At 44.2% G+C, this 19,605-nt stretch overlaps 1 protein-coding gene across 1 annotated transcript in view; it reads left to right on the top strand.

Annotated features, from left to right (window-relative positions):
- Window positions 1-19,605, top strand: part of arb2a (ARB2 cotranscriptional regulator A) — a 146,515-nt gene that overhangs the window by 67,779 nt on the left and 59,131 nt on the right. The window contains exon 7 of the mRNA XM_069683779.1: window positions 4,417-4,536. Coding sequence (XP_069539880.1) covers window positions 4,417-4,536 — 120 coding nt within the window. The remainder of the gene's footprint in view (window positions 1-4,416; window positions 4,537-19,605) is intronic.

Here is a 19,605-nt window from a genome sequence, read left to right as displayed (position 1 = left end):
GCTCTTATAACGCTGTGTGTGATGCGTGGTTGTAATAATTTCGCTTTCGCTTGCAACTTGAAACAGATTGAAACCAGCTCTTCCAAAGCGAAACAGGCCGATTCCATTAAGTTGTTTGGGGATCCCGTGACACTGTCCTGACACTCCTGGCTCCCGCTGAAAAGTTCCCGAGTGTAAAAAGTATAATGGCTCCTATCCACTGGATTCCTTCCGGTCCACGCCGCTCAACATCTCTCGACTTTAAATTCCAGCTTCCTCAAAAGTTTTCTGCAGTCCTGTGTGTGTTTTGGATGACCGAGGAGGAGGAGCAGAAGGGAGGAGCAGGGAGGTCTAAAGTGGTTGTTTGTCAAGAGTGTGTTGATGTTGTTAGATTCATTGTTTCCTGTGTTGGTCAGACACTGGGTTTGTGTTGGCTGTTGGGGCTGTTATTCTGGCTGCAGAGCTCTCCTCTCCTCTGCTCTCCTCTCTCTGCTTCTCATTACAGTGAATAAACACAGGGCAAGTACTGGACCTTACAACTATGGGAGGAACAAGCATGTGTGTGTATGTGTTTGTATCTGCGTGCTTGCACAGGAGCATGCCTGTTTTTGTTTGTGTGCATGGGTACATGAGATCTTGTGTGGCTTTGGAGAGGAGTGTGAGATGATACTGTGAAAGTAATGGAAAGGGCTCAATTGAACAAATTCTTAAATTTGACAATTGCAAGGCGAAAAATTCAACAAAGGAGGAATAGTTAGAAACACTTGTGACTGGATTGGCTAATACCACATTTTGAGTCGCTGCAGAATTTTTAGTTTTGTTATGTTTATTTTGGTTGGGCCGTCATCAAGCAAGGACACAAATTCCTTTTACGCTGTGTCTTGAAAGCTAATTAGCGTTTAGATTTCCCGACTTCCTCGAATGCACCAGAAATTATCGATCTGACCTCCATTCAAAAAACGAGCATTTTAAAAGTAGTTTTCTTCTCCTTCTCGAGGACAGACCTGACAAAGCTTGCTTTTTTACCTTTTACACATCTGCATCATGATGTTGTAATTTCAACAAACATTAATTAAAGTAAATCACAAGAAAAATGCTTTCTTTTTCCAGTTCAAACTGCTGAAGGGAGCCATTGTGCAGCCTCTGTGCAACTTACTATTTACAGTGAAACTGAGACTCACCAGAAATAGAACGGGCGCTCCTCTGGGTATGTTTAGTTTGCTGACATACCTTGGGAAAGGGGGTGGGAGGGGCGAAATTCGCTTCACTTTTGATCTGAACACACGGTCGCTACTCAAGTTGCTAACTGGACTGTAAACGATGCAGCGTGCAGAAAAGGAAGTATTGGCCGGAAGTCCTTATCGCTAATCGCTGGATAAACCGGACACGCCTGACATCTTCGCTGTTGTCTCCAGAGGCTATATCATCTTCAGACTACAGCCATGGGTTCTGAGATTGCTACCATCGTAACACTGTCATTATAAGACAGGACAGACTGGAGCTGTGCTGCCTTTCCTCCTCCTTGTCCAGCGTCACTCTGTCCTGTTCTACTTTTCCATCCCAGCTAGTTTTGTGCTTTGTGGCCATTTTGACAATTGGTTTGCAGAGTTTACGGCCTCTCATGCTGTTGCAGCTGCCTCCTGTCCCATCCGCCGACCCCCTGAACCACAAACTCATCATCCTTTTGAATGTCTCAATTTGGACATCTTTATATACTGATGTAAAAACAAGCTGCCTTTCGGAACTACTTTTTCTGCATTGAAGTTCATGATGGTTGATAATAAATGCAGTTTGCTTGTATGTATGTGTGTCAGTATAGGAATGTGTGCGTCTATATATGAAGTCCATAGCAGACAGAACCTGTCAAGCTCTTCCCATATACTGCTGTCTCTTTCTCTTAGACACACACTGATGTACTGTATACCTTCATAATGTGTATGGCTCACTCTCTGTCTTTCTTTCTCTCTTCATATATCTCCTCTCGCTCTCTCCACCATTTTATGTCTTTTTGATAATAGTTAGCTGTCAGCATCTGGAGACTGTCTGGTCCTGAGACCGTCTTGGGTGCAGATTTGTGTTTTAAATTCTCTGAGGGGACGGTATGGATCTCTATACACACACACACACACATTCAGAACACACCCTCAAATATCCCCTTGACAGTCATGGCTGAAGGATGTTGGCAACAGGTGCGCAGCTGGGACGCTCTTCTGACAGTGCTGGCAGATGCACGCACAACATACACACAGACAAACACACACACACACAAACAGAGCGGGGAAGCTGTGGCAAATAAATAAATATATAAATGAGCTAAGATAGTGTGCGAGAGCTGGTGACAGGAAGCCGGTCTCGCAGGGCGGCGTGCTCCACTGCAGCTAATTAACCCCGGGAAATAATTGCAACAATATGCAAATTCTGTTTAGATAATTCACTACACTGCTACGCCAGGTAGTCAGTCACTCTGTCGCCTGCTGCTGAGGAAGAGGGGGACAAATGTGTGTTTGTTTGGGAGGTGATGGAGTCAGGAGCACAGCAGGACTCATTTACAACCATGAAGACATCAAACCATCAAAATGTCTTAAAACTATTATCATTATTTATTGTATAGAAATACATTTAAAAAAAACACTCCCCTCTCCTTTATGTGGTCTAAATGAGTTATAATTTATATCCCTTAATGTTTCCTTTTGTCAGCAGTCAATTGAAACATCAATTTTAGAAGTTTTGACAAACGTCACACACACAAACACATTGAGGTTGATGTCACTAAAGGGTGGACAACACAGGAGAAAGCGTGTGCACAGAGTGAAACAGGTGGCATCAGCGGAGGAGAAAAATAAGGTAGACGAGAGGAAAGGAGTGATGAAGGGAGGCAGCCTAATGAAAAGGGCCTCACAGATGAAGGGTGACATGTCGGAGGAGAGAGGAGGGAGACTTCAAAAGACTTTAATGTCACAGCCTTTCACACAGACAACCCTGCTCCAGCCAGCCCCACGTATAACACGCACACACACACGGGCGCGCACAGCAGCGATGGCAGAAGGGCAGGGCAGAGCGGAGTTGCCGGCTCTTGCATCACACTCTGTGAATGGAGGTGGGTGCTGACACTACAACCCCCTCATGCTAATCTAGCAGTAAACACAAACACACTGACAGGTTAATTTACCTCTAGACAAACAGTGCAACAAAAACACACATCAGCACATCATCAAATGCTACAAGCGCACACACACTTGCACACAGTGATGCGCAAAAAACATCTCATATATATTAAAAGTAAAGTTTAAACCATATTTTCTGTCCCCTCAATTACCACCTTTAGCAGAGTGAATGTTGAACAAATTACCCGTGTGTGATTATATACTTTCTTACTTCATGAAACACATTTATGAATCCAACAGGAAAGTCTCTGATGGCGCCGCCTCTGTCCTTTACCTCCCATCACTAATTGTTTGTTTTGGAGTCACGTAGAAACATTTGACACTCAATTAGCAGCTTCCTCTCTCTATAGGCCGTGTGTTTGTTTATTCCAACATATTATTTTTCATATACATCTGTATGCTAATTAAGAGATGTATGTGTGTGTAAAGATGTTTGCATCCAGCAGTTCGGCTCACAGTGTGGTGTTGTGTTAGGATACAGGTGTTTGCAGCCCTCTGAGCTCCGTGTGCGGCGTTGCCTCTTGTGGGAATGTTGTGTTGATTTCTATTGTGAAGCAGACGCGTTGATAGGAAATCAAAGTGAAGAATCAATGTCACAAGTTCATTAACGGATGCCCTTTTCTCGCCTGTACTTTTACTATTGTTCTCTGCAGCCTTGGATAAGCGCTTACATCTCTGGTTAATTAAACATGTCTTGTGGTCGCACGTGTGTGTGTGTGTGTGTTCATGCAGATGAAAGTGAGAATCCATGTAAGGGTATTCAGTCCTGATTGTGTGCATGGTTGCAACGCTGTGCGTTGGTGTGTGTGTTATTTACACGCACGTGTACGTCTCCTTTGTTTTTTTTCCCTTTGACCTTCCCCTTGTGTCTTCCCATTATGCCTCCACTGGTGTATAGATGAGCCATCGATTCAGCAACAGGGTACAAATTAAGATTTAAACGTTACGTCACCCAGCCTATTGAGTTTTACATTTAGGGCATTTGCAATATGCAAGACTTATTGATTAACTGAAGTGTGGCTCTTTCTAGAAATCACCTGAGGCCACCAGCACTTTTTGGTTTCTCTTTTAGACCTTTATTCTGGCGGGCCCCAGGGTGCAGATTTGATGCTGTAGCATTAGATTTCTAAGAGTGTGATAACTCTATTGATGCTTCATGGCTATTGGATGGACCCAAGATGCATTTAGTTTTTTCAGCCCCAAAGCTCACGGTATTTCAACCGAGTCCTTTGTTGGGATGTAACATGAGAGTGCTTTTTTGTGTGTGTTGCAGGAAAATGGTTCCTCCGAGGAACACGTGCTGTACGTGTGGGACCACTTTATGTACAAAGCCGAAGCCAAGAATATCTTCATCGTGGCCCACAGCTACGGAGGGCTGTCTTTCGTCGAGCTGGTGAGTGTTTTAGTTTTCCACTGATCTGTCCTACCTCCCACTGACTAATAGACAAACTGAGAAACACAGTACACTCCTGTCTGCACAATCACTCGTCATTCATACTCAGTGCAAAGGTGAATACCGCTCCCCCTACGCAGAATCTCTAACACTAATTCACACACACAGTAACACACTTGCTCACAAACAAGCAGAGTTAGCACTGGTCACCTACAGGAGACACGCAACAGAGTGAAAAGGTGCTTTTTGAACAAAAGTACCAAGAACTTTTAGTTCGAGGAACTTCTTTTCAAGGAAAAAATGGTTCCTGTGGCTCATTGTAGTCTGCATTTCCACAGCGGCCTAAAGTCCCGGAAAGATTATGCAAATCGGGCCAATGACGTAGGGACAAGCAATTAAAGTAACTGCACTACACCGCCAGTCCAGTAGGTGGCGGTAAGAGGAAGATGATGGCTGTTCCAACAAAGATGACGCCGAACGGGCCGGCATCATCATTTGTGCGACACTACAGTTTCCCTGTTAGCATGGTGGAGATTCAACTTGTGCTGTTTTTGATCGTGCTTTATTGCATTGCAAATTAACAATCGCAAAGCACGATGCAGCCGCACTCTTTTAAATATGACGGGTCAAATAAAACGCTGTGAGTACTCGACCAATCAGAAACGATCAGCACGGGGCGCTGTTTAGCTCAGTCGGTAGAGCAGGCGCCCCATGTACAGAGGCTACAGTCCTCGTCGCACTGATCGCAGGTTCAAATCCCGGTCTGCCGATCATTTGTGCATGTCATCTCCCACTCTCTACTCCCAAAATGTCCTGTCTATCTTCAGCTGTCCTGTAAATAAGGCCAAAAAAATAATCTTTAAAAAAAAAAAAAAAGAAAAGATCAGCACTGCAGGCCCCGCCCTGAAAGATCCTGGACCTTTGGGAAGTACTACCCCCTGAGCAGGGACTTTTCAGGGGGTTAATGAAGTAACCCGGAGCTAAATTTAGACCCTGGTTCCTGCTATCGAAACGAGTCCCTCAAAAGGTTCCTAGTTCCTGGGGAAAGTTCCTGCTGTCGAAAAGCACCTATTATGTGTGAATCTTGGCGGAATAATTAAACATTAATACAGTTTAATTTCTTTGGATAAGTACAACTTGTTGAGGTGTAACAGAGCTGGATAAAGAAATATAAGGACAGCAGAGCAATAACAGTGTGAGTGTGAAAGCAGATATGCAGCAGAGACAGTGGAAAGGTTGAAAGACGGTGGGAGGGAAGTGGATTTGAAGGAATTAATGGTGCACAGGGGAGGCTGAAAATAAAGTTTGACCATCCTCTTGGCTTTATAACCGCACCCTTCAGCTAAATGGGCCTACAGTGAGTCTTTTGCGGGTTTATATGAAGGCTTTTGAGGTTAATGCTTTATTTTCTAGTCTTTGGTTTACAGTGAAGTCCTGGTGGGATTCTGCATCACGTATCGATCATCACTTCCCGTCTGTTAGTGTTTTAAAGACTACAGTTAGCTGATAATAAAGCTTAAGTGAGCAAATAGCCTGTACTATCATTGTAACAGGTCAGCATTTAGAAGTCATGGTTGATGGTGGGGAAGTAAATGCTTGTACCCTGCTAGCTTGAGGCTTGCTGTATTATAAGATCATGATGCAGGAACTGCAAGTTGAAACACTTCAAATACTTACAACAATGAAACTTGTTTTGTTTGATATTCCTACCATAAAACAGCTTCTGAAATCCCAGCGATCACTTGTCTATAGCCGTGTCGGCTCAGTGCCGGGATTATTCCGAACATGCTGCGCTAGCTGCGTTAGCTTTAAATGCAAAGGCCCGCGCTGTATTAAGCTCCGCCGGCTAACACACTGTGCTAGTTGTGTTTGCAAGCCTCTCTATGATCTGAGAGCTGGGTTACATTGCCAGTCTGCTGGTTACTTGATCTGAAGGATTTACTGCTAGACTCACCACATCCCATATTATTCAGGACATATCTCTCCTCTTTTCTGAGGAAGGGGAAGAGGAGGGAGGCGGCACAATGAGGATACGGCTAGCGGGGGGATTAAAGGTGGGCACTCGTCCCACTGGTGTTTTCAGGAATATTTTTTCTTTCTGTCTCTTTCACCTACTCTTTTTTGTTTAGTATTTTGTAATTTTAATTTGCCTGCTAAATATTCATGCAGTGTTTTGTCCGTGACAGCCTCACAATCTCCTGGGCTTTCTCGCCGTGTGACGACGACTAGCTATTCTCTCTATTTGTCTCTTTCTGTCTCTCTGTGTTTCCCTCAGTCAGACTCTCTCTTTCTCTGCATGTATAAAGGCCCCGACGAGGTTCTAACTCGACTCTTTCATGTGATGTCCTTGTCATGCGAAAACACTCATATACAGTATGTGCATATATAAATACATAGCATATAGCAGATGCTGTATGGGGAAGATAACATCAAAACGGAGACTTGAAAGATCTTTGTGTTCACTTTAAGTGACAGGGTGTTGGAGTCTGCCATTGTCAGGTTTCCCTCGAGGACATCGCAGCTTCTGTTGTCTATCGCTGTAGAAACTCCGTCACCTCTTTAACAGAAACACATATGCACATTCATAGGTTTATCAGCTAACTTCAGTTGTCCATCTGGGCTGATCTGCAGCTTTATCTACAGCGTGTGGAGAGAAACTAGTCGTGCATTTTTCATAAAAGTGTTGCTGTTTTTGCATCCAAACGCACCGAAACGTCTCCCGATGTATAGACATGCACTTACAGGACCACCACGCAAACATACACATGGGATTTAAAGCAGCCACTATCCATTTCTTCCTTGCTATCACTGTGTTTTTGAGCTTCCTCACACATAAGCACGCACGCCCTCACGCACACATATACAGGCACGCCATCTACTTAATTGAGGAGAAAGTGGTCCGGCGGGACGGGATGGGAGGTGTGTGCGCATGAGCAGGCGAGTGCAGAGTGGAGCCTTGCGGGATGAACGGTTTGACACATGAGAAGACCCAGAGAAAACAAGCTGTCTGCGGGTTAATTACTGCTCCCCTTTGCAGTTAATAAATACATTTCTGATCAAGCACATCAAAAAGGCCCGCCATTAATTTCTCCTGCTCGCTCCCCTTGCTCCGGAGCATGTTAGCCCCTGTTTGGAGCGCTCAAGTGTTTCATTGCAATTTGATTTCTTTTAAAACACTTCACAGTGTGTACTGACTAATTATAGATACATCAAAGAGGAGCTAACTGCCTTTGAATGAGAGCGTGAGAGAGAAAGAGAGGCTGGCGCTGCAGGGGGAAGGCTGCTCGCTCTCTTTCTGCGCTTCGCCCCCCACTTTTCTTGCCCTTTTTACCCTCTCTATCATTCTTTGGCTATCATAGAATCCATCCATCCATCTCAGTTCGCTGTTTTTCAGATCTCTCCTTCTCTCTATCTCTCCCTTACAGTCTCCAGTCTCCTCTGACATCTGCTTTCATGCTTGGCCAGGCTGCTCCTCCCTGCTCCTCCTCCTCTGTCTCTCTCAGCTGTATGGTTTTAAAGGAAGATGGGTCATGTTCCCCCAATCGAGCTACTTTGTTTTGAACCCACTGTTCCTCTATTCCCTTTACATTCTGCAGGGCTGTGGACTTTCTTACTGCGTAGACGTAAACTGGCTCCTCTATAATCCAAGTCTGTGTTTTCTTTTCTTCACCTGAGGACAAACTCAGAGAACAAACCACAGAAAGACGGGGTCGCCTGTAAGTCGTGGTTGTGTTGAGGAAGGGTTGTCTAACCCACTCTAACCTTCCTGCTCCCTTAGTGAACAAGGAGCGCTCCTATTGGTCAGGACAGAGCTTCATTATATAAGATCTTATGTAAGAATGCATCTGTCTCCCAGTACACAAATGTGTGGGTGCCAACCAGACAACCAGCCAGCCGCCACAACAGCCCCTCAAAACATGATTACAGATTTGAAGTCTCCTCTGTACATACTGTACATGCCTACAGATTTTCTGTATAGCGCCATCTGTTTCAATCCATAACGAATATAGCTACTTTCCCTCGGCCGTGCTTGTTTTCATGTGTGTGTGTCCGTGTTTGTGTGTGTTGTGGCTAGGTGTCAGATGTGGGAAGAGATGCTTGAGGTGAGACAGACAGATATGCAGGATTTCTTCGCTCCTTGTGGACTTCATCGCCATACCGTATGTGTGGAGGATGAGAAAGATGAAACACTGCCGGGTGAATCGGGCCGAGTCGGAGAAGTTTGTTTTACATAGCTCGGAGTGCAGAAAGTGATTACATTTCCCTGCGATGATGCGCCGTCCTCAGACTAAATGAGAGCTGTTTATGTTGGTAAGCGAAGATGAAGAAAGATTATTCTATAACTCTGCTTTGTTTGTGCCTAATCAGATTAACTAGTTAAATTACTCAGTAAGCAAAAGATACTTATATCTTCTCTGTCTCTTTAAGACTTCCTATTCATTTACAAGCTCATTGCCATTTCTCTGCACAATGCAGCTTTTTCTCTCTTTATTTCTATTGTCAGTCTTCAGGTTCCCCAATCATTAATGTTTATTCCATTACAATCAACACAATATGCTCAGTCCCACTCTGCTCTATGTCCTTTTTTTATTTCCTCAATTTGTCCGCCCTCCTGATTCCCCCTCTGAGTCGTTGTGACCCTCAGGCCAGCGGCGGTGCCAGCTCTGCCCCCCTGTGCAGGACTCTTGGTCTGGCAGTGGTCTGTACAGCTCCATGACTGGCATGGTAACAGCCCACTGAACACATGGCGCTGTGCTAACACTTCTGTTTCCAGTCTTTGCCCTTTTTACAGCATGCGTCTGGAAAACACAAAAATAACCCTCTGTAAATATCAGAATATATTATATTACATGTTTTTATTGTACCTGATTCTCATTCTAACTGCCTATAACTGCTGTTTTTGACACTTATACACACAGAGTTCAGTCATAGCTGCTCTCATGCTCTGTAGCTTTTGTCCCCCTTTAATGTTTATTATTATTTAAATATTTTTTTCAGAATATTCTATTTAATATCTAATTAAATCTAATATTTAAGGAATTTACAAGACAGTCTTTTTCATGTGTATTTAACATGCACAGGAATAGAAACTCCTTTCTATCCTGCTTCCTTTCATTGAGCTCTCCTATTCTAAACACCCCCCGAACAAATCTCTTCACTTAATGCACAGACATTAAATAGATAATGTTAATACAGCATCTAAATCCCAGTCAGACAGCAAATAATATTTCTTAAATGTGGGAATATACCTTTAAACTTTGTCACGCTAAGCTACACATTTAAATCTGTCTGAAGCAGCAGTGCAGCCTTCACCTGAGTTCATCACCACTCAAACAAAAATTGCTTTAATTTGTTGACAAAATCATCCCAGCTGTGAAGACGACCATAAGCAGCCTCTGAAAATCCCCTCATCTAATGCTGTATGCGCGTCTCGGCCGCCTCCGAAACTCTGAATGCTAGCCCGTCTATTGCTTCTGGAGGGGATGAAGAGAAGGTTTGTTTTTATCTCAAGGTTCTCCATAGCTAGCGGGCTTGCAAGCGCTGCAGTAGTAGTGCAGTTTCCTGTGTGTACGTCTGCCTGCGTGTGCGCAAGTGTGTATGCCTGTCTATGTCTGCAACTGGGTTCACACATATTGCATTGGCCTCTGTGTCTTGTAGATGTGTGTGTGTGTGTGTGTGTGTGTTCACGTATGCATATGTGCACGTCTGTGTGTGTCACCCCTAGCCTGGAGAAGCCGGTATCGTCCTGAGCAGAACAGCTTGGTGGAGAGCAGCTATCAGAGCCACGTTAGGGGAGGAGAGGAGGAGAGGAGGAGAGGGTGAGAGGCGATGATAAATGGCTGGGGCACACTAGCAGAAATTAGTGGAGCCGTATGCAAAGCTGTGGCGTTTTGTTTGATGTGAAACAAAAGGACCACCATGACAAAAGTGCCTGCCAGCCTGCACAGCAGGACAGCAGCCCTCAGGACATACACTATCAGCACTGAGAAAGTGTGTACATGCGTTTGCACGTGGGTACGCACTTTCGTGTGCGTGCATGTGTTAATGCGTGCGTATCATGCACGGTGCTGTTTTCCAGTCCTGTCTATATTATGTATATTATCCCTCTCTGTGTGTTTTGTGCTCTGCTCGTAATGATAGACAATGCCTGGCCCTTTGTACACCATGAAAAGACACGGTTTCTTCCTCAGTAAAGCTACAGCATATTTGCTCTATTAAGCGGCTGAAATATAGACGTCTAATTTCTTTGTGAATGAATAGGCGTCTTAGAGAGCGGCTCTCCTCTTAACATAAGGATGTAAATTGAACTGTTTAAATGTCACGGCTAGCAGGCTGATTTGATTTGAATTGATTTGCTTGTTTCTGGAAAAAAAAAAAGACCTCCCTTTGCCAAACCTTAGCTGCGCTGGCTGCCGCAGATAGACCAAGGTCTTTCTTTCCACCTCAACAACACATTGTGGGGCTTCTGAATTCTTCTATCTGCTGTGATTATGTACAAATGGCCTTCATTTGCCATCCATTTCAAAGCTGTAGTGCTGCATTGTGACTAGAGGCAGATGACGCGGACCAAATTACAGCGGGTTTGCTGCCTGAAAAGGATACTCGCACAATAGGCTTTGTGAAGTATTCCCTTCAATACGTCGCCATTATTCTCACCTTTGTTGGTGTTTCTCTCTATGTTTCAGGAGCATCTTTGGTTTCTAGATTACATTTGCAGCGTTGGAGAGGATGGAGAGGTTTAAAATGCTTTACTCACATCTTGTTTCTCCAGCTTCAGTATGTAGATACACTGATTTTGTGTGAGATTAAAATTTGTATTGATTAATTCTGTCTGTAGGAGAGTTGAGCAATCCAAACATTAACATTATATGTCTTGTTAATTCGTTTTTAATTTCTCTTCACATCATACACATACTGCATTCCTCTTCTTAGTAAGGTTGCCACATAATGTCTCAGTTAACTGAAGCGAAGCAGTCTGACCTAAGGCTGTAAAAAAAAAAAAAGCTTGCTTCCCTAACTTTTGTTTTTTTGTTTTTTGAATGGTCCGGGGTCAGAAAGGTCATCTGAAATATAGCCAACAACCAACCATCGCTTTCATTTCCACACTATTTAAAATCTTGGGGATATACAGCGTGTGTCTTATTTTGATCAAACTCTCCTATAGTGGACTGCACGGCCCAGAGGCAGACATGGAGCTGCTGCTCTCACTTCAAGCTCTGGCACAGGAGAACGGTCAATACGCTTCAGGATCGCTTCCATACATTGTACATTTACCGTCTGTATTCCGGCTCTATCCGTCCTTTACTTCTTTTCCACTATATATATCTCTTCCCCTATTTTCTGTCTTTTCTTAATGTTAGTCAATAGTTAACGCACGGTCTGTGTGCCTTTTCACGACCAGTGCAGAAAGTTTCTGTCATTACTCAGAGTCTAAACTTCTCAGTCTCTGGATCCCTAAAGTAACAACTTTACTTAATATTATTTTTATTGCTGTTAAATGATCCACATTTCAGACTCTTATCGTAAATGTCAGCTGTTTTTTTCTATAGTTCGAACCATCCATGCTTTCACGCTGTCTCCTTCGTTCCTCAAAACACACAGATGTTACCATGGTGACGTAATTGAAAATCATTATACCTCAAACAAGTATTGTTGAGGTGACTATTCATAAGTCTCCTCTCACCTTATTGTCTTCCTGTTTTTTTTTTTTCCCCTCCCCAGTGAAAAGCAAGTGAAAAATCCATCTGTCCTCAGAACATCATTCAGCTCCTTTAAACCCACCCCCGCCCCGTCCCCCACCTCCTCAACACGAGGTCTCTCCTGCCACTTTGTGATATAAGAAGCCCAGCTAGTTGAAGTTCATTTGAGTTCAGTGAAATCTTGAGGGATTCATCATTACATATTTACCGGCTGAGGCTGATCTTGCTGTAAGGTTCTACCCTCGTCCCATTGATCTAGTGCGCATGTTCACTCCCGAGGTTACGGGACGTGCTTCCATTTGCATAAGGCCCTGGGCAAGGTTCTTTCCACCATTGATTGGCCTGTCCATGAGCGCCCCGTGCCTTCTCACATTGATCACTTTGTTTTTTCCCGGAGACAGTGCTACTCAGAGTTCAGCTGCAGCTCCGGCGTATCAGACCTGCCGGAGGAAGGGAGAGAGAGGCCGACCGAGAGAGGAGGAGAGGAGAAGATAGAGCACAAGAAAGGGATGAGTATGAGTCAGAGAGGGGAGATGGAAAACTTTAGAGCTAATATCTTCATAATTTTGCATACTTTACATACTTTGAATTTTAACACTTAAAGTAAGAAAGAATCAGCCAGTTTCACCCTGTTGCCCCTGTGTCTTTACTCCTTCAGCCAGCTAGCTGCCTGTAGGGTGAGGGTGAGTAGATAATCACAAGGAGTGAACAGCATCAGATTTCCAATGAGTTTAACGCATACCCGTAATGCTGTTAAAATTGTACATCTCTCTTTCCTCCTTGTTCATCCTCCCCCTTTCAACTCTGTAAGAAAATCCCCTCCCTGTGCTGTCTTTCCCTTTTCTTCCTCGTGCTTGTGTCCACTCTTTGACCAACACTGCCTGACTTCTAGTTGCTCGGACCGTCTTCCCTTTCTCCACCTCCTCACTTGGACAGTAGCTGGTTAATTTACCCAGGGTTCCTTTCTCTCCACTAAGATTTAACAGGATGTTATTTTAAAGTCAATATAATTCTAAATTCTAAAGTTTTTAGTTATGACAGACAGATATGTATCTTGCATATTCTGCTTGTATAATACATGAACCAATGATATAAAATGTACAAAATGTAAAGATAATTAAGCTTCTTGCTTAAATAAGATGATACACCAATCACATCTTTGTGTGTTTGCGTTTTAATTTGTGCATACGTGCGATTGCCTGTGTATCCGGCATGGCGTCAGTGGCGGCGCAAGGCTCAGACTCCCATGATGCACCTCTTCTCTTTGTTCTGCCGTGTGAGAGCAGCGTGCGGCTTTGTCTGCCTCTCTCGTTCCTCTCGGCTCGTTGCCTCAGAGGCAAGGTCTCGCTCTCTTCCCTTCCCTCTGCTCCGGACCTCTCTCGCTCTTTCATTCACTCTTTAATACCCATCGGGCACTGCTGTCCACTTGCTTCGCTCCTCTCGCTGTCGTCCGTTGTCTTTTACTGGTCGGTCTTATTTCGCAGCGAAACCCTCCTTCGCTCACCCATTCTTCATTTGCCCCTTGCCCCTGTTTTTTAACTGTCAAATTTCTCCCTGATAACGTTCATTTTTTTCTTCTATTTCTGTGAAACATTCACACTTCTCCGAGCCTCTTTGCTCCACCTCCTTCTGTCTGCTCTCTCTTACCACTTATCCGTAACTTACCTCTTCTAGTTTTCTTCCTTTTTTCTTGTAGTCTTTCGCCTGTTCTTTGCTCTTCCCCTTCGCCTCCAATTCAGTCACTCTCTTTTTTCCCCTTCCCTCTCTTAACCTCAACTTAAAATCGGCCTCGCTCCTTCATTCTTTGCTGTCTTACTGCGGTTCTTCTCTTGAGACTGACCTCACTTCTGTGTCTCTCCTTCACACTGTTTTTTTAACAAAAGTCTGGGTCCAAAAAATCACCAGTTTCTCCTGTTGCTTCCTCCTTCTCACAGTCCCTTATGTAATTAGAAAATCCTCTCTGAAGGGCTGTGAATTTATTATTTGTAAAACCCCTGAAAGGTTAGAACTGCAAGCCAAATGTTTCCTCATTCAACACCAGCTAAAATGTTGAATGAATTATCTGTTAAAGTGTTTGTCTCTTACCTGAAAATGCACTTTAAATCTTTAAAAATCCTCATTTGTTTCATTTTTCTCAGTAGGTGTCACATTTTTTCCGTCTTTTATTAGTTTTTTGCTAAAACTCGCCTCTTATTCCCGCCGATCTCCTGCATTCGCTGTTCCCACTGTGGTATCCCCATGCCTTCACCTGCTGTGTCTGGGTGTGTCAGCCGGTTACGACCTCGGTCACCTTCAGCGGAGAGCAAATACGAGCGGCTGACGTGAGGTTTGAATGTGCTGAAGATGACATGTTGACAGCTCAAATGAATCGCTTGTCACATGTCATTTTTTTTTCCCTCCCCCCTTGTTAATTCCTCCATAAGAATGCATACAATAAACGAGAGGAATCTTGAGGACATACGGGGTTGCAAATTGTCACGCAGGCATCACTCGAAATTCAACACATTCAATTCAGTTTGCTTCTCTGTGTTTTTCCTCCTTTCTCTGGCCCGAACACTGTGAATGGTCTCATTCTGCGGCGAATGTAGGAGGAAGAATAAGTCTTAGGAAATGAAAGGAGAGAAAGTGTCGCTTCTGAAAAGCTGTGAGGAACAGCTAGGCGGATCGCGGTGCAAATGTCAGTGAACTCGGTGACTCCGGGGTTGAAGTTTAAACCCTCTCTCCCTCCTCTGCTTCTACGTCTCTCGTCTTCTGTCTCCTTTTCCCTTCAAAACTCCTGCGTCTCCATCCTCGCCGCCTCCTTCACTCTCGGCTCTCTCTGCTTTTAAAGTTCATTGAATTCGATGTTGGTATTCTGTGGTGGTTTTTTTTTTGCCTTCCCTACTCCAACCCTCAGCATCAGGGTCACAGCATTCTTTTAGCGTGTTTGTAAAGAAATGTTTCAGTGTCAGTGCATCACCTGCAGATCGTGCGATGTGTTTTCCCGCACGTATCTCGGTGTTTAAACGGAAAGCATGGCAGAGATTCGCAGCCGAGGAGAGAAACAGTTCCTCAGTCACTTTTCTGCGCTTCGAATCCCCCATATTGGCTATTCAGCTGATCTATACCCGACTCTATAGCCTCCCGTACTTATGGAAAGCCCACTTTGAATCCTTTATGGCAATTTTTTTTTCTATGGGTGTGTTTTAGTTATGTACCTGCAGTAAAACATATTTAATTTTTTAAGCCTGGAAAGCTGACAGTGAAAAGAGATGAACTGTTTTATGTGCCATTTTAAGGCTTTATGTGCTGTGAAATACGATGGGGGTTATGAAAGAGCAAAAAAGAGAGAGAGAGAGGAAGAGAGAAGGCGAGCGAGCGAGAGGCTCCTGGTGTGGAGCAGCCTTTGATGTCTTCGCTGGCTTGGAGCTGAATGTGGAACTCACTGAAGGGTAGGCCTTGTTTCATGGGGGGAATCTGAAGCTGGGTGCGCCGTCCGAGTTAAAAACAATAAAAACATGCTCATGTTTGAATCGATTATTTTATGCACTCTTGTTTGTGTACACATGTTTTTATATCCTCAAGCATGAGTGTGCGTTTAGCTCGGCCTTTTTGTTGTCCAGTAAGCTCGGTTAGATTTCTCCCCCTGTCACTCATTTGTCTGTGGTTCATGTTCAGATCAGATACCAGGACTCATTGGGTGGCTTAGGAATTCACTGTCAGTATGCGTGTGTGTGTCGCTGTCTCATATATATTCTGCTTTCTTATTAGATGGCTTCACACTCGACGATTCCTCCGGACTCCTCTGACATCGGCTTTCATGCATGGCCTGCCCGCCTCACTCTCTCTCTCCCTCTCTCCTTCTCCCCCTCACACACACACACACACACACACACACACACACACACACACACACTTTCTCGCTCTCTCAGCCTCCAACATTAAAAACATCTTGGTCGTGTCAAGACATCTTTTAACCGCACCCCCCCACCCCACCCCCCAATCTCCACCACTATCCCCGACCATCTAACATGTGCAAGTACACCCCCATCGCCCCGTACTCGCTCCTCAACTTCCACCCTTTCTTCATCCTTTGCTCCCTTCATTCCTCTCCTTACTCCCCCTGCGCCTTGCCCCCTCCACCTTCCTCCCCCACCCCGCAGTCTTCCTCCCTGCTCCCCTCCTGTATCTGTGTTTGTGGCCTTGCTAGGTGTGATGGTTAGTTGATTTGGTCTGATTTCTCTTTGATGAAAACACTAGGGGGCACTGCCTGTCCTTTGTTACCCCTCTCTTTTCCTTACCAGGCTTCTGTGTGTGTATTTGTGTGTGTGTGTGTGTGTGTGCGTGATTTGTCTGTGTCTGTGTGTTTGTATTTTGTTAAAAAGCACTCCCTCGTCTGTAACGGATGAGACAGATCTGCATTCAGACAGACAGGAAGGCAGGCAGGCAGCAGGTCTCTGGTGGTCACTGGGGCTCTTGCTCTGCACCCCCTCCCTGTCCCCGCTTCCACCCCCTGTTTCTGTTTGCTGAACCCAGGGGTGTAGGTTAATGAAAAGGGCCTGGACCACCGAGAGGAGCGACAGTCATCTCCCAGACACCTCTGCTCACCTCCGGCCCTCTGAGACCCCTCTCTCCATGACAGGCCCCCCTCTCGCTTCTCTCTACCCACGTCGGTCGTCCTTCCCCTGGGTCACACCGCGTCGTCTGGCTGCCCGGTGGCCGACAAACACAGCTCGCCCGGTGTGCCATAAAACAAAGGTAGACTAACTCAAAGAGAGGGGCATTTCGGGTTTTTTTGTGTGTTAAAAGGAAAAAGAAAAGGCATCAGGACGACTGTGCTCTTTCTCCAAAAGGCCGAGGATTTAGAGAGTGGAAGGATGAGGGTCGGGTCAGGAAAGAGTCGGCCTTAAAGAAACAAGAGGAAGCAGATCTTTGTTTCTACTCGGCCGCTCGAGAGCTTGTAACAAAGCTCCACTTCGGCGTCTCTTTACGCACAGAATCCATACGATACAATGAGTGACCGTGCCCACTTTTCTCACGTATCTTTAAGTCCACTCATGAATGTGATTGTTTTTGAAGGAAGCTCTGAATTATTGATTTGTTTGGGGATCTTTTTTTTCTCTTCGTGGTAAGCAGACAGCTGATGAGGGGTGTTTGATAGTGCTAATTGGCAGCTCCCGTCCATGCAGCGTGTGGTTGGTGGTGGTGGGTTGGGGCTGGGCGAAGTGAAGCGCTGCTATTGTTTAGAGGTGTCAAACCCAACACAGAACAAAGAGGACGGGAGAAATGTGCTGCGCTCGCCTATCAGTGTGCCGAAAGCGGCTCGAGCACGCACACGCACGCGCGCACACAAATATATATTATATATATGTATGAATGCTCATGTATACGTCCATCCACGCACACACACATCACCTGCAGTCATATCCACCAGCGTTCACTCACACTGACACGCACACACAAACACCTCCTCACACGCATACACATGCGCACACTCTTCGACAAACAGCCTGAAAATGACAAGATAATCACCACATTCAAACTTACCTCCAGCTCCGGGTAAATGCCTTTTCTCTGAGATAAACTAATAAATATACTGTTTTCTTTTCAAATGTTCTCCACTGAAGGCCCTAATTAGCATACGCTGACAAAGACCTGACAGAGGTGTAATAGTTAAAAAGGTAATTTGACTACAAGTAGGAGTTTGGGTGGGGAAAAGGGTCAGCGCGCTCCCCCCCTCCGCCTCTCTCTTTAATGGTTTATTCACGCTTTTTCGAGGACTTTTTGCATGATTGACTGACAAGGTCTTTTTCCGAAATAGCATCTTCGGTAATGAGAAATAATTGACTCCCTAATCAAAAAAAGGGTTCATGGAATCCACAAACCCAACTGTAATCTTCTGTGGCATTTGCAGCAGAATTGACAGTCCTCATAGCTTCAGGCTCTATACCACTTTGATTTAATTGCTTTTTTTTATAAGATTAATAATATACTTTATACTAGACTGTGTGTGTGTGTGTGTGTATTCCCAGTATGTGCGTGTGTGTTCACTCTTCTCCCAGGCTTTGTTTTTAATCAATAATATCACTTGAAACGCACTTCAACTGGTGCACTACTTTTTGTAGGTTTTACAGTTAATTCATTAAGGGAATCATAGCGGTGATTTCATTATGAGCTCAAAATATACGGCTGTAGTTACTCTAATAAACAACCATATAAAATGCTGCAAAAGAATAACACAAGGAAATACATTTAAATGGACGTGTTCTCGTGTTTTATTCAAAATATAGCGTCTCTTCTAAATAATAAAAATAATAATAATGTTGTTATTTGTTAAAATGTTTGTTGTTTTAATTTTTTAATGTCCATATGTTTCTCTTTAATTTAGATATTTTTTTCCTCTATCTTAAACAGAACTCATTCTTCATCTTTCTTCTTAACTTTAACTTCATCTATAGAATTTAAATTTGTATTAAAAGCTCGAAGCAAAAATGTTTTTGCCATAAAATCAGAACATCCTGATATAATTCAGCTACTTTAAATGTTTTTTCTGTTTAATCGGCTAATTAAATTACTTTGTGTTTTCTTATACCCTACATTAGTATTATTTCTAATCTTTTAGTCTTCTGTCTTAAATAATTGTGGCATAAAAAATAATAATTTAAGTGAGTTTGCCCTGAGAAGTTTTTCGATGATGGGGCAAATTAACTTGTAGCTTCCTCCAGCCCGTCCAATTTGTGAAATGGCCTCAGCCTGTTCTCTCTCTCTCTTTTCTGACTCATCCTCCCTCTCGTTAAAAACGATGTTTTAAATCATGGCTACTGGCAACGAGAAGTTAATTTCAGATTGTTATATATTTCCATTAATTTCATTTGGCCTTTCTGTACTTTTCCCTCCCTCATTCTCTCCTTCCTTTGAGTGCAGGCGGATCACAGGGCCTGTTTTTTCTTTACTTTTATTCCTGCCTCTCTCTTTTCCCTGCTTGCCCCACAGCCCGGGAGACGAGCAAATATGAAGGGAGCAGAGGATGATAACTGAAGGGAGGATAGACTCTCTGTCACACAGCCTTAAACTTCTCCTCCCCTCTCCTTTCCCCCGTAACTTTTTTTTTTCTCTCCGTTTGACCATGCGCGGCTTCACACTCAGAGATGGGTCGAGTGGCCCTGGAAGTTTAAACAAAACACCTCCCCTGAGAACCTAACTCCTGCCGCCCTGAAGGGACACACACACACACACACACACACGCTCAAATACACCTGATTTGCCAGTAATATGCAGAGCAGCAGGCGCCTCCAGATTTGTTGTTTTTCTTTCATTTTCCTCCTCTTCCTCCTCCCCAATTCACAGCTAAGGTGAAAAATAGTCCACTGGGGTATTTGGTCGATGTTGC

Source organism: Semicossyphus pulcher, unplaced genomic scaffold (genome assembly GCF_022749685.1).
Source record: "Semicossyphus pulcher isolate SPU_LCO1_2020_fin unplaced genomic scaffold, fSemPul1.0.p SCAF_6, whole genome shotgun sequence".
Lineage (NCBI taxonomy): Eukaryota > Metazoa > Chordata > Actinopteri > Labriformes > Labridae > Semicossyphus > Semicossyphus pulcher.
The sequence above is the reverse complement of the archived record's forward strand: the minus strand, read 5'-3'. Positions and strand labels throughout refer to the sequence as shown.